At 45.6% G+C, this 15737-nt stretch overlaps 1 protein-coding gene across 1 annotated transcript; it reads right to left on the reverse strand.

Annotated features, from left to right (window-relative positions):
* Positions 1 to 3147: 3147 nt before the first annotated feature.
* LOC119287396 lies at positions 3148 to 4805 on the reverse strand. The gene is made up of 4 exons (XM_037566933.1): positions 4165 to 4805; positions 3865 to 3935; positions 3659 to 3757; positions 3148 to 3554 (listed from the first exon to the last, which is right to left on the reverse strand). The coding sequence occupies exons 1-4, from the start codon at positions 4760 to 4762 to the stop codon at positions 3447 to 3449; spliced, it is 876 nt and encodes a 291-aa protein (XP_037422830.1). The 5' UTR covers positions 4763 to 4805; the 3' UTR covers positions 3148 to 3446.
* Positions 4806 to 15737: the final 10932 nt, after the last annotated feature.

Below are 15737 nucleotides of genomic sequence, written 5' to 3' on the forward strand. Positions count from 1 at the left end.
GATTTATCTGTTGAAAAAGCGATCTGATGTATTCCAAGTTTTCCTCAATTTCCAAAATCTTGTTGAACGCAAACTGAACTCTAAAATCATTGCTATGCAAAGTGACTAGGGTGGTGAGTATGAAAAACTAAATTCTTTCTTTCAAAAGCTTGGCATATCACACCATGTATCTTGTCCTCATGCTCACCAACAAAATGGATCCGCTGAAAGAAAGCACCGTCACATAGTTGATATGGGGCTTGCCTTGTTAGCAAATGCTTCCATGCCGCTTAAATTTTGGATGAAGCATTCTTAACTGCTACATATCTCATCAACTTGCTTCCAAGTAAAGTTATCAAATTTGAAACACCCATTACACGACTTCTTGATGTCACACCCAACTATACATCTCTTCGTATTTTTGGTTGTGCCTGTTGGCCCAATCTTAGGCCTTACAACACACGCAAACTCGCTTTCCGCTCAAAACGGTGTGTCTTTTTAGGCTATAGCCCCATGCATAAAGGGGTCAAGTGCCTTGATGTTCCTACTGGTCGGGTGTATATATCCAGAGATGTTGTATTTGATGAGTCCGTGTTTCCCTTTGCATCCCTTCATCCTAATGCTGGTGCACTTCTCCGCAAAGAAATTCTTCTTCTTCCTTCACATCTTCGGTCTTTTGATCATGGGGGCGACAACAATTGTACTAACCAATGTGATGATATTCCTGCTGGTACTGGTCTTTCTCTTATGCCTGTGCAGGTCCCTGGAGAAAACGGTGCTCAAAATGACCAAGATCTCGAAAATATGGCTGGTTTTGATCCTATATTTCATGCTGAGGAAGGAGACGAAGCTGGCACAGATGACGAAGAAGATCTGGCGGCGCCTGCCACCCCTGCACGCGCGCAGATCTCGAATCACGCGACCGCATCCGCCTCGGATCAAGCCCCTGATGGCTCCAATCCTGGATCCAGGGCGGGCCACTCCCATGCTGCCGCGTCAGCTTCAGGCGGGACCAGCAGCGGGGCCGAATCCCCCTCGCCCCGCGCGCCAGCGTCAGGCGGGACCAGCGGCGGGAACAGATCCTCCCCGCACCACGCGCGCCTCCAGTCGCGGTCGGGTGGCGGATCCTCTGCGCCAGTGCCTGCAGAAGGGGCAGCCACACCAGAAGCCACAGGATCCCCTGCGCATATGACGACAAATCAGTCCACTGCATCAGCAGATTCTCCTGGATCTTCTGTGGCAAGTATACCAGCGGTGCAGCGAGAGGTTTGTTCACGTGTTATGACCCGGCTACAGAAAGGTATACAGAATCCTAAAATTAGGAAAGATGGAACTATACCATATGGAATGTTGTGTATTTCAGGAGAACCAACATCGTTGAAGAATGCACTTGATGATCCTAAATGGAAAAAGGCAATGGATGAGGAGTATTCTGCGCTCATGAGGAATAAGACTTGGCATCTTGTACCAAATCAGAGAGGTAAAAATATTATTGATTGCAAATGGGTGTATAGAATTAAGAAGAAGGCAGATGGCTCCATTGACAGATATAAGGCACGTCTAGTTGCAAAGGGCTTTAAGCAACGTTATGGCATTGACTATGAGGACACCTTTAGTCCCGTTGTGAAAGCTGCAACTATCAGACTTGTGTTAGCCATTGCTGTATCCAGAGGATGGAGTTTAAGGCAGCTAGATGTACAGAATGTGTTTCTGCACGGTGTTCTGGAAGAGGAAGTGTTTATGAGACAACCACCTGGGTATGAGAGTAAGAAATTGCCACAGTATGTCTGCAAGCTTGATAAAGCACTCTATGGTCTAAAGCAAGCACCCAGAGCATGGTATTCCAGATTGAGCTCACAGTTAAAATATCTTGGCTTTGTTGCTTCCAAGGCTGACACATCCTTGTTTATTTATAACAAGGCAGGAATAGTCATTTTTGTGTTTATATATGTTGATGATATCATAGTTGCAAGTTCTTCACAAAATGCTACTAATGCTCTTTTGCATGATTTGAGCTCAGAGTTTGCCTTGAAGGACCTAGGTGATTTGCATTTCTTCTTGGGTATTGAAGTCAAGAAAACTCAAGATGGTATTGTGTTAAATCAGGAAAAATATATTCTTGAGCTTCTGTCTCGCATGGGGATGAAAAATTGCAAGCCAATGCCTACACCTTTATCCTCCTCAGAAAGTCTCTCAGCATATGAGGGTGAGCCACTTCAAGAGGAGGAGAGTACAAGGTATAGGAGTACTGTGGGAGCACTACAATATTTAACTCTCACACGTCCAGATATCTCATTTGCTGTCAACAAGGTTTGTCAATATCTTCATGCACCTACTTCTGCACATTGGTCAGCTGTCAAGAGGATTGTGAGATATGTGAAACATACTATGGGAATAGGACTTCATTTCAAACGGTCTAATTCTTCTCTTGTGAGTGCATTCTCTGATGCTGACTGGGCAGGATGTAGTGATGACAGAAGATCAACTGGAGGTTTTGCGGTGTTCTTTGGATCTAATCTTATCTCCTGGAGTGCTAGAAAGCAAACTACTGTGTCACGCTCAAGTACAGAAGTTGAATACAAGTCTTTGGCTAATGCAACTGCTGAGATCATTTGGGTTGAATCACTTCTTGAGGAATTGGGAATCAAGAAGAATCGTATCTCATGTTTATGGTGTGATAATTTGGGAGCAACATATCTGTCTGCAAATCCAGTGTTCCATGCCAGGACAAAGCACATAGAAATTGATTTTCACTTTGTACGAGAAAGGGTTGCGGCAAGGAAACTTGAGATTCGATTTATTCCTTCTAAGGATCAAGTGGCTGACGGTTTTACAAAAGCACTACCAGCAAGACCATTTAAAGAATTCAAGAGTAATCTTAACTTAGGTTAGTTGAGATTAAGGGAGGATGTTAGAATATAGAGTTGTAATCTCAACCTCCTTCCTTCTCTTGTATTCTATCCAAACTCTTTCTGTCATAACCTTGTACGTCAAGCCAGGCTTCGGCCACGCATCAATATAAACTACCACGCGGCTCCCTCGATGGAGTAGGAACGCTTCATATCTTTCAAAATGCACAACCATCCAAACCAAACTAACATACGCAGCCCGTGTTTTTACCTATTGCTAAACATATGCAAACTCACGGCGTAGCAACTCTAGATGATATGTAGGTCAATCGTTTCAGCTTAAGGGGTTTGTTCTCAGCTTTCTGGCCCCAAGGGAATTGTGGCCATCTACAATTCCACATCCAGTAACAGATTTTGCAGCGACATCACAGTTACAAGATTTTCATCTATGTATACTGGCACATGCCCTAGCATGTCTTTATTCTTTTTCGAATTAACCCCGAACTAACATATACAACGGTTACAGTCACGACTAGCTATCCGCATTGTGCTAGCTACATCTATTCCAGCTTCTGCTCAGTTGGAAGTGGATCCTGATTGATGGACAGACGATACCTGCTACTCAAACTTCTGCCCAGTTGGCGCCTCAAGCCTCTGCAGCAGAGCTTTCTTTTCCTCTTCGGGGAGGGCGTTGAAGATGAAGACTGACTTGTCGCCAATGTCGTCCTTCATTGTCAGGAACAGAACAGAATTGTATGTAAAATTCGGCAGAGAGCGCCAACTGATGGTAAGTATTTGTCACTAGAAGGCAACTAGTAGATTATTACTACCTTAATGGGCTGCTGGAATTTCCTTGCAGCGAACACGGTGAAGAGCGCCATCCACACCCCTAAGAGGCTCAATTTTACCCCATCATCCATCAAACCAGACTGCATAGATGTTCAGATAACAAGTGTAAGAAAATACAGGTGAATCATTGCATCCAGTCCGGTCTGATTGAGCTGATGAGGTGCTAAATCTCAGTTATATAGTTTACCAGGTGTCCAAGAAGAAGGATGGGGATAACAAACGTCAAGATACCAGCTTCCAATTTTCCATAGCAGAGACCTGTGAGAGTACATTTTTTGTCAGACACATTTCACAAATTGAACTGTTCAATCATTCATTGAAAGGATTTCATTCAATGGACTAATCAATCAGAATGCATCCAGTGAACAATACTAAAAGATATCTGCCACTAATGAAATCAGCTCACACAATCAGTACAAGGATTCTAAGATGAACCAATCAGTTCCAAGAGTTCAGTCATAAGCAGAGACAGTAATTGCAGAAGTACCTTCCTTGAAGACGAGGCCGGTCAGCGCGGCGAAGGTCGGGCCGACGAACCACATCGCCCCGGGGTGGTCGAGAACGTACCGGACGAGCCCCTCGTCGAGCGGCCGCGCGGCGAGGGCGTAGGTGCCGACGGAGCCGAGCACGCCGACCGCCCAGAGCGCCTGGAGGAAGCGCTTGATGGGGGTGACGTAGATGTGGATCAGCACGAGCGACAGCCCGAGCCCCCCGGCCCCGGCGGCGTAGAAGAGGTCGGCGCCCTGCCGGACGGCGTCGCCGACCGCGTTCCCCTCGGGCAGGAACGCCCCCGAGGCGGCCACCAGGAAGGACGCGGCGGCCGTGACTAGCCCGGCCCGGTACAGCAGCACCTCGCGCACGTCCGCGTCGTCCACGGACCAGGGCCCGTACACGCCGTTGTAGACGGTCTGGTCCGCGAGCCCGTCGCCGGCGGCCCTCGCGAGCCGCACGGCGCGGCGGCCGCTGCCGAGGGGCGCGAGGAGGAGGGAGGGTTTCTTGGAGCTCGGGGCGAGGAGCCGGTGGTGCGGCGGCAGCGGCGCGAGCCGGAGGAGGGCGGTGGTCGCCATGGACATGGACATGGACATGGTGGAGGTTGCTGAGTTCGGTTTGGTCTTCTTGGGAGATTTTTTCGTGGGGTGGTTCTCCGGTGTGGTTTCCGGTGGGCTCGACCGCTCGAGTGAGTGTGTGCTGGCCGTAGGCTCAGCGGACGGTCAGGATATTACCTCTGGTGTGGATCCAACGGTACAGACGTGCAATGGGAGGGCGTGTACTCCTTTTCCTCTCTTTTTTTTTTTGAGATCAGAGTAGTGCAGACTACTCAGAAGGAGCACTTAGGCTAGTCATAGTGGGAAGTAACTTATAGTAGTAACATGCATATGTTACTAGTCTATGTTACTATCTTCATAGTGGGTAGTAACATAAGTTTAATATCATGCAAGCTTTCATTTATTAGGTTGTAGACTCATTTTGCATTGGGGTGCATTATGTTACATTAACATAATATGTTACCACAAACATCTTTCTCCTCATTAACTCTTTGCCACATAAGCATATTTGTCTTGGGATGCGTTATATTACTAGCTAAGTTACTCCCACTATGGCTAGCCTTAATTCGGCCAACATCAGGGATCGAAGACTCTGCGGGACATCTGCAATCACCAGTTAGTCGCCTGTACTCCTGGTTAGAGCCGCCAAACCGTGCGCCAACTCATTACACTTCCTATTCACATACTGGATTCTGCAAGCGGCAAATCTCTTCATCACAACTTTTATGTCCATGATGAGTCCATAGCGGTCCGAGCGGGGCGGAAGCTTTGAGTTCAATTCAGCAATGACGTTTTGATTGTCCATCTCGAGCACCACCTCCCCATTATAATATTTGCTCATTGTCATGAGGCCGACCAGGGTAGCTCTAGCTTCTGCCTCTTCTACACTGCTACAGACCGGTAGCTTTTTGCAGACTGAAAGAAATACCAGTCCTCTATGATCCCTAGCAATCACGCCGGCTGCGCTCTCTCCAGATACAGCTTTGAAAGCAGCATCAGAATTGATTTTGGCCGTTCCACGGTTCGGCGCAGACCACTTGTCTCCTTGGAGTGTTGGTCCCTCAAGGCGGGCTCCTCCATCCACTCCCGCCTTCTTGGAAACGCCATGACTGTCATTGGTCCCAATAGCTGACCTCAGGTCCTCCTCGTACTTCTGCAGAAACAACACAGATCTCCTTTTCCTCTTTCTTCTCCTATCCGAAAGACCAAAATGGCGATGCTTAGAGGGTGTTTGTTTCCAGAGACTTATTGGTTTAGGGAACTAAAAAAGTCCCTATAAGTTTCATCTAAACCAAACAGGAGGGACTTATAGGGACTTAAAGTAGGCATTTGGGACTTATGAAATAAGACTCTCAAGGAGAGTCTTATAGGGACTTATAGTTGTAATATGGTCTTATAGGGACTTATAAGTCCCAGGAACCAAACAGGTAGGGACTTTTTAAGGACTTGGGACTTATAAGTTGGGACTAAAAAAGTCATAGGACTTATGAACCAAACAAGGCCTTAGATTTTTTTATGGTCGAACCAGTTCATTAGTGTCCAAGTCATAGAAAGGAGCGTGGGTGAGAGTGTATGTGCATCTCTGTTAGTAATGTGATTTTACTATGGTTTTTTTAAGAAATGTTTATATGGCAACCCAAATCGTTTCCCTGATTTACATGTTTATATGTTAGTAATGTTTATATGTTAGTAACGGTTCGGTTGCCATTCGATTTACATCACACAGCGAGCACGATTTCCCTGATCGACAATGATCCATCGTGCTACTTCTTTTCCCCACTATCGCGACCCCATTCCACACTCCCACACACTCAAGGTCGCTGCCATGGTCCTCCACCTGGCGAAGCGACCGCCACGCAATCTTCCTCCCGACGTCGAGGTCCGTCAGCCTGCTTCCCCTTCCTTCTGCAGGTGACGCGGTCCACTAGTAGAAAACAGGGCTTTGGTTCAGGCCGGGTCATCCCATTAGTCCCGGTTCAGTCTAGAACCGGGACTAATGTGAGCATTGGTCCCGGTTCGTGCGGCTAAGGCATTAGTCCCGGTTCACTCGGGCCCTTTAGTCCCGGTTTAAGACATGAACCGGGACTAAAGGGTGCGATGACCTTTAGTCCCGGATCATGCCTCAAACCGGGACTAAAGATTAGACCTTTAGTCCCGGTTTGAGGCACGAACCGGGACTAATGGGGTTGAGACCTTTAGTCCCGGTTCGTGCCACGAACCGGTACTAAAGGTCCCATTTTCAAACTCTACCCCCCCTCCCCTGGATCGCCTTTTCAGTCTTAAAAAAAATAAAAGAAAATGATGGAAATGTCAAAAAAAAAGTTTCTCATGTGATATGTGGTCTAGTTGTTGGGAAAATTTGCAAATGTGAATTTTGACTTTATTTGCAAAATCTCTCTGAAATTTGTAAAAATGGGCATAACTTTTGCATACTAACTCGGATGAAAAAGTTTTGTATATGAAAAATCATCTACTCAAAAAGTCACATCCGAATTTAACGGGGGGAACCCCGTTAAACATTTTCAAAATCCTCAAAAACCAACAACAACAACAACAACAACAACAACAACAACAACAACAAAGCCTTTAGTCCCAAGCAAGTTGGGGTAGGCTAGAGGTGAAACCCATAAGATCTCGCAACCAACTCATGGCTCTGGCACATGGATAGCAAGCTTCCATGCACCCCTGTCCATAGCTAGCTCTTCGGTGATACCCCAATCCTTCAGGTCTCTCTTAACGGACTCCTCCCATGTCAAATTCGGTCTACCCCGCCCTCTCTTGACATTCTCCGCACGCTTTAGCCATCCGCTATGCACTGGAGCTTCTGGAGGCCTGCGCTGGATATGCCCAAACCATCTCAGACGATGTTGGACAAGCTTCTCTTCAATTGGTGCTACCCCAACTCTATCTCGTATATCATCATTCCGGACTCGATCCTTCCTCGTGTGGCCACACATCCATCTCAACATACGCATCTCCGCCACACCTAAATGTTGAACATGTCACCTTTTAGTCGGCCAACACTCAGCGCCATACAACATTGCGGGTCGAACCGCCGTCCTGTAGAACTTGCCTTTTAGCTTTTGTGGCACTCTCTTGTCACAGAGAATGCCAGAAGCTTGGCGCCACTTCATCCATCCGGCTTTGATCCGATGGTTCACATCTTCATCAATACCCCCATCCTCCTGCAGCATTGACCCCAAATACCGAAATGTGTCCTTCCGAGGTACCACCTGACCATCAAGGCTAACCTCCTCCTCCTCACACCTAGTAGTACTGAAACCGCACATCATGTACTCGGTTTTAGTCCTACTAAGCCTAAACCCTTTCGATTCCAAGGTTTGTCTCCATAACTCTAACTTCCTATTTACCCCCGCCCGACTATCGTCAACTAGCACCACATCATCCGCAAAGAGCATACACCATGGGATATCTCCTTGTATATCCCTTGTGACCTCATCCATCACCAATGCAAAAAGATAAGGGCTCAAAGCTGACCCCTGATGCAGTCCTATCTTAATCGGGAAGTCATCAGTGTCGACATCACTTGTTCGAACACTTGTCACAACATTATCGTACATGTCCTTGATGAGGGTAATGTACTTTGCTGGGACTTTGTGTTTCTCCAAGGCCCACCACATGACATTCCGCGGTATCTTATCATAGGCCTTCTCCAAGTCAATGAACACCATATGCAAGTCCTTCTTTTGCTCCCTATATCTCTCCATAAGCTGTCGTACCAAGAAAATGGCTTCCATGTTCGACCTCCCAGGCATGAAACCAAACTGGTTTTTGGTCACGCTTGTCATTCTTCTTAAGCGGTGCTCAATGACTCTCTCCCATAGCTTCATTGTATGGCTCATCAGCTTAATTCCACGGTAATTAGTACAACTCTGAACATCCCCCTTGTTCTTGAAGATTGGTACTAATATACTCCGTCTCCATTCTTCTGGCATCTTGTTTGCCCGAAAAATGAGATTGAAAAGCCTGGTTAGCCATACTATCGCTATGTCCCCGAGACCTTTCCACACCTCAATGGGGATACAATCCGGGCCCATCGCCTTGCCTTCCTTCATCCTTTTTAAAGCCTCCTTGACCTCAGACTCCTGGATTCGACGCACAAAACGCATGCTGGTCTCATCAAAAGAGTCGTCCAGTTCAATGGTAGAGCTTTCATTCTCCCCATTGAACAGCTTGTCGAAGTACTCCCGCCATCTATGCTTAATCTCCTCGTCCTTCACCAAGAGTTGGCCTGCTCCGTCCTTGATGCATTTGACTTGGCCAATATCCCTCGTCTTCCTCTCTCGGATCTTGGCCATCTTATAGATGTCCCTTTCGCCTTCCTTCGTGCCTAACCGTTGGTAGAGGTCCTCATACGCCCGACCCCTTGCTTCACCAACAGCTCGCTTTGCGGCCTTCTTCGCCATCTTGTACTTCTCTATGTTGTGTGCACTCCTATCCAGGTATAGGCGTCTAAAGCAATCTTTCTTCTCTTTAATCGCCTTCTGGACATCATCATTCCACCACCAGGTATCCTTATCTTCGCTTCTCCTTCCCCTGGACACTCCAAACTCCTCTGAGGCCACCTTACGAATGCAAGTCGCCATCTTCATCCACACATTGTCCGCATCCCCTCCTTCCTCCCAAGGGCCCTCCTTAATGACCCTCTCCTTGAACGCCTGAGCTACCTCCCCCTTGAGCTTCCACCACTTCGTTCTAGCGACTTTAGCCCGCTTATCCCGCTAGACACGAATCCGAAAGCGGAAGTCAGCAACCACCAGCTTATGCTGGGGTACAACACTCTCTCCAGGTATCACCTTACAGTCTAGGCACGCACGCCTATGTTCCCTTCTCGAGAGGATGAAATCAATTTGGCTAGAGTGTTGGCCACTACTAAAAGTCACCAGATGTGATTCTCTCTTTCTAAAGAGGGTGTTGGCTACAATCATGTTGTAGGCTAGAGCAAAGCTTAAGACATCTTCTCCTTCTTGATTCCTGATGCCATAGCCAAAGCCCCCATGCGCCCCTTCAAAACCTGTGTTAGATGTACCCACGTGGCCATTGAGGTCTCCTCCTATGAAGAGCTTCTCACCAATCGGTACACTCCTAACCATGTCTTCCAGGCCTTCCCAGAACTCCCTCTTGGTGTTCTCATTGTGGCCTACTTGCGGGGCATACGCGCTGATAACATTGAGAACCAAGTCCTCAACTACCAGCTTGACTAGGATAATCCGGTCCCCACGTCTCTTGACGTCTACCACTCCATACTTGAGGCTCTTGTTGATCAAGATGCCTACGCCATTTCTGTTTGCAGCCGTCCCCGTGTACCATAGCTTGAAGCCGGTATCCTCCACCTCCTTCGCCTTCTGTCCTCTCCATTTGGTTTCTTGGACGCAAAGGATATCAACACCTCTCCTCACCGCTGCATCAACTAGCTCCCGAAGCTTCCCTGTCAGAGACCCTACGTTCCAGCTACCTAAGCGAATCCTCCTAGGCTCGGCTAGCTTCCTTACCCTTCGCACTCGTCGAGTCAAATGCGAAGACCCTTGCTCATTTTCCACTACATCCGGGCGCCGATGTAGCGCGCCACTAAGGATGCGACGACCCGATCCTCGCTCACTTGCCACCGTATCCGGATCAAGATACGGCGCGCCACCTGGGGGGTGACAGCCCGGCCATTGCCCATTTTCCACCACACCCGGGTTCCGATGTGGCGCGTCGCTGAGAGGGTTACGCCCCAACGAAAATCTTTTGGGTTTCATCTCCATAAGGGTGGCTGAGTTTTTATGTTGGCTCGCCAAGCCTATCACAACCCTCCTCCTTTACCCAGGCTTGGGACCGGCTATGTTGAGACAACATAGGCGGAGTTAGTTGTTACGGGGCTTTTAAGATCTAGAGTGAAAAAAATCGAAAAAAATTCAAACAGTGGGCAAACTGTGGTCAAACAATGGTCAAACTAATTATTCTAGAATATTAGTGTTACTAAATAATTATTTCAGTTATTTCAATTTTGGTCAAATCTGGTCAAACTGTGGTCAAACAATGGTCAAACTAATTATTCAAGAAATATTAGTGTTACTAAATAATTATTGTTTTTTAAAACAATAGTTTCAAAATAAAAACTATGAAATATGTCACTTCATGCTCAAGCAAAATTCCTGAAGGTTAATAGGATTAACATCTTAGTATTGTTAGGGAAACAACAAGTGCAGACTTGGAACGAGGGAGAATAGAACCCGGAAGTTAAGCGTGCTTAGGCTGGGGGAGTGGGAGGATGGATGACCGTTTGGGAAGTTAGCTGATTTGGAATGATGAGGTGTGATTAGAGGATAAATTGAGAAGTGATGAGGGGTGGTGATTACAGACTAGAGGTTAAAATAATTCAGAAATTTGAAAATCAAAAAAAATTCAAAATTTTTTTTTCAGAAAAAATTTAAAAAAATCATAAAATTTCCTTTAGTCCCGGTTGGCTAAAGGTGGAGCTCCACGTGGCCGCGCCCTTTAGTCCTGGTTCTGGATTGAACCGGGACTAAAGGGTCGGGGCATTAGTACCGACACTTTAGTCCCGGTTCAGGAACCGGGACTAAAGGCCCTTATGAACCGGGACTATAGGCCCTTTTTCTACCAGTGGTCATCGTCCCGCTCCTGCATCCCCAGGCAGGCCATGCAAGCAGCTCCAAGGCACGGGACGAGATCCTCAGGCCTGACCTCCCACATTGATGCGGCAAACGACCACGGGCGCTGCGCCCCCCAGCCACCACATTACATCCTCGCATTACGCTGCTCCCCCGTGCTGCTCCGTCTCCCTTTCGTTGACCGCTGCTTCGTCGTCCTTGTCGCCGGTAGGCCTCGCCTCCGGTCGTTGCACCGTTGCCCTTCCTCCCCTGAGCCGAAGCCGCCCTTGCCACTGCTGCCCAGCTGCTATTGTGCCTCGCCGCTACAGATGCTCGCCGTTGCTTCCGCTGCTGCTGCTACTTTCCTGCATGGTCATCATCGTCGCAAACAACCAAAACCAAGTTTACAGACTATAATATTTTGATTCTCATTTAGTTCTGACAGCAAAATTAGGGCCAAATTGAGATTGTCCAATTGGGTGACCTGTTAGGAACAAATTCAGAGTTATTTAAAAAAGTCTATTTAGAATTGAAACTATTTTTGATGGAGTATTTGTTGCATCTTGCAAAAGTTAATCATGGAAAAAATATTGAACAAGTAGTAGTTAATAATATATTGAAAACATGGCCTTACTTTTAGGCTGCGTTTGGCACACTAGTGCAGAACCGGGCTGTAGTCCCGGTTCGTAGAGGCCTTTAGTGCCGGTTCCATAACCGGCACTAAAGGGTGGGGACTAAAAGCCCCCCCCCCTTTAGTACCGGTTCAGCACGAACCGGCGCTAAAGAGCGACCACGTGGCACGAGCCAGGGCACGGGTGCGGTAGATCATTAGTACCGGTTAGTAACACCAACCGGTACTAAATGTTTGCGGGTTTTGGTTTTATTTTTTATTTTTCCTTTAAATTTGTGTTTTCAATTTAATTTAGGATTGTTTTACGTTATAATGGGTTGTTAAATCATTAGGTGAAAGTACCGCAGATTAGTTTCGACTGGATGCATGTGGATCTATCCTATGGCTAGTTAGCTAAGTGATCAAGTATATGCCATATCCATATTATATACTTGATCACCTAATTAAAGTGATCAAGTAATATGGATATGGCATATATTTGATCACTTAGCTAGCTAGCTATCTAGGATCCACATGCATGCACTAACACTAGCTTAAAGCAGAAACATTCACTTGTACCAGAAGCAAAGATATCATCGAGTTGAACATGGTCATGATATTATAAGCGCGTTCATATAACACCACAAAAGCAAATCACTCTTAGATTAAGTTCAGGACGAAGGACGACATGAGAGGACAAGTACTAAGAGCATTAACTAGCTAAATCACTCATGTTGCTCTCTCTTAGGTAAAATAGCATAGAACATGTATAGTTCTCCTGATTCATCATACTGGAGCATGCAGATGAACCTGTCACCTATGCGTGGCCTGCGCTTCTCATTGCTGCCCCCTAGTACTTCTCTGGGATCGTTAACAATTTTGCTCCAATCTTTCACTATTAAGCAATCATCGCTTTCAGAAATCCTGAATGCACTCGTGTGCCATGTAGGATATCTTGGTCGTAAGCTAACCATTGACATGTGACCTTTAGTCTCGATCCACTGAGGCACAACTGTCATCGGGAGTACCTGTTGAAGGACATCGTATAGTAATTAATATACTTAGCGATGAAACTTTAGCTTCAAAAATAATGTATGCAAAAGATGCACTAAGGACAAATAGTAAAAATCTTACCATCTTTCCATTATAGATGTGACCGTAGTTCAATACGATCACTATTGGTCGCATGTTTTGAGTACTAACATTTCTAAGTGCGGGAAGTAAATTTGTCTTGACAGTATGAAGATCCTCAAGCCATGAAACATAATGACTTATCTCCTTGCAGTTTAGTTCAGCCCCGGGGCAGTAGTAGGTCCTGTCTACCAAGCGCCGGACATGTTTGCTTGAACCGAAATAAGCTGACAATACAAATTAGTTGTCAACTATTTTTGAATAAACAATATCAAAGACATAAACATATGCATGCATGGTTGAGAAAAACTCACATAATGGTAGAACTGGAGGCGTTTGCACAGCGACCCAGATGTCTCTATTACCTTCAATATCATCTTCCGGACGAATATCAAATGTGATAATCATATCAAGCTCAAATGCATAAGCCTTGCATAGTGCTTGCCAAGTTTTGCATTCAAAAAGGGTGTATGTGTCTCCATTGTATAATTTGACGTTGAAAGTATACCCATGCTCGGTCTTCAAGTAAACTCTATTTTTATCCATATCATCTATAGCACTAAAATCTATCTTATCCAAGACAAAAAAATCCTGCATGGCAAGGGATGCACTAGTAGAATAGTGAAAATTTAAAATTATAAGTTGAAGCAAATGAAGCATAAGTCATGCTTTAAAATTATAATTTAAAATTATAAGTTTTGCATTCAAAAAATAATTGCCGTTGTGACTTACTGTATCCACTTCGAATGTCTCATCCAGCTTGATGCTGAAGCGCCTATCATCAACAAGGAAATTTTTGTCGCACAGGCCGTGCTGGTCTTCACAGTGTTCGCACATAATGGAATCTTTTTCGTCGTCAGATGACATTTCCTATATTCATATAGGTGAAACATTAAACACTTATTACTATCTAACATTAATTAATATCTAGCTAATTCAAATATATATTCATCTAACATTTGACATTAATATATCTAACTATATTCATCTGTAACAATTGACATTAATATATATTTAACTTTTCTATCTAATTCATCTAACATTCGACACTAATCTAACATTTATATAAACTAAAAATATAACAAAATTAAATAAACAGAAAAAACTCATTAACAAATAATATTTTAATTAGATCATCAAATCTCAGATACCTAAATTTTCTTACTAAAAATAAACTAGTTCGATTATTTTCTTACTAAAAATAAATTAGTTATATTAATTATTCAACTAGTTCAAATCTTATATACCTAATTAATATCTAGCTATATTCATCTCTAACAATTGACATTAATCTAACATTCGATCATCTAATTAACTTTTCTAAAAAACAGATAACAGAAAAAATAAATAAAAAATGTATATGTGTGTGTATGTGTGTGAAAATATAACAGAAAATATAAGCACTTGCGAGGAGAGAGACGTACGGGCGGCGCCGCGGCGACGACGACAGACGGCGGCGGCGTTCGGGGCAGCGGCGCGAGACGACGACGACGACGACGGACGGCGGCGGGGGACAGCGACGATGATGACGGACGACGGGCGGCGACACGACGGGATCGAGCGGCGCGGTTGGAGCCGAAGTGGGGGATGAAACTGAAATTTTCGTAAGTGCTATATATATAGGATGGGCCTTTAGTACCGGTTGATGGCTCCAACTGGTACTAAAGGCCTATTTTCGCCAGGCCAAGCGGCGGGAAACGAAGGCCTTTAGTACTGGTTGGAGCCACCAACCGGTACTAAAGGCCCGACCTTTAGTACCGGTTGGAGCCACCAATCGGTACTAAAAGCCTTGCGCTGCCACCCCACGGTGCACAAAGTTTAGTCCCACCTCGCCGGGCGAAGGGCAGCCGCACTGGTTTGTAAACCCAGCCGCGGGAGCCTCTTTGAACTCCTCTATATAACAGGCTTCTGGGCCTAACTTCTGCGCGCTGCACTGTGAGCCTGCTGGGCCTTTAGGGCCTGTAATTGCACGCCCGTGGCCTAGCAGGCCCACTGGGCAGCGCCCCAATTTTTTTTGTATAGTTTTTTTTCTTTTCTGCTTTCTTTTCTTATATTTATTTCTGCATAATTTTTTGTATAGTTTTTTCTTTTCTGTTATATTTATTTTCTTCTATTTATTTGTGAGTAGTTTTTTATCTAGTTTGCCAAAATTCAACATTTTCAGAGTTTATTTTGTAATGATTTTCAATTTCACGGTCATTTGGCTCTCTAAACAAATTAGTAAATGAATGAAAAATAGCAAATGATGTCAGAACGTGTTATAAATTGATGACGTCCCTCTGAATGGTGCATACTGAACGCAAAAAATGTCTGGAGTTCAAATAAGTTTTAAAACATGAAGTGCCCGTATAACACATGAGTTCTCGTCCGAAGCCCTGATACTCCGAAAGCGATTATCCAGTTTGTACATACGGAACGCAAATGATGTCACTAGTAGAAAACGGGCCTATTGTCCCGATTCGTAAGGGCCTTTTGTCCCGGTTCCAGAACCGGGACTAAAGGGTCGTTACTAATGCCCTGACCCTTTAGTCCCGGTTCTAACCAGAACCGGGACAGATGGGCCTCCATGTGGCCTGCGCGCTGAGCCCAGGCAGGAGGGTCTTTGGTCCCGGTTCGTGGCACCAACCGGGACCAATAGGCCTCCACGCGCCAGCATTTC

This window comes from Triticum dicoccoides, chromosome 4A (genome assembly GCF_002162155.2).
Source record: "Triticum dicoccoides isolate Atlit2015 ecotype Zavitan chromosome 4A, WEW_v2.0, whole genome shotgun sequence".
Classification (NCBI taxonomy): domain Eukaryota; kingdom Viridiplantae; phylum Streptophyta; class Magnoliopsida; order Poales; family Poaceae; genus Triticum; species Triticum dicoccoides.

Excerpts from the sequence above, each read along its gene's own strand:
- LOC119287396 (XM_037566933.1), bottom strand. The coding sequence starts at position 4,762 with ATGTCCATGTCCATGTCCATGGCGACCACCGCCCTCCTCCGGCTCGCG. Across the intron at positions 3,758-3,864 it reads TCCTTCTTCTTGGACACCTG|TCTGGTTTGATGGATGATGG; the intron begins GTAAACTATATA and ends ACATCTATGCAG. Across the intron at positions 3,555-3,658 it reads AATTCCAGCAGCCCATTAAG|GACGACATTGGCGACAAGTC; the intron begins GTAGTAATAATC and ends CTGACAATGAAG.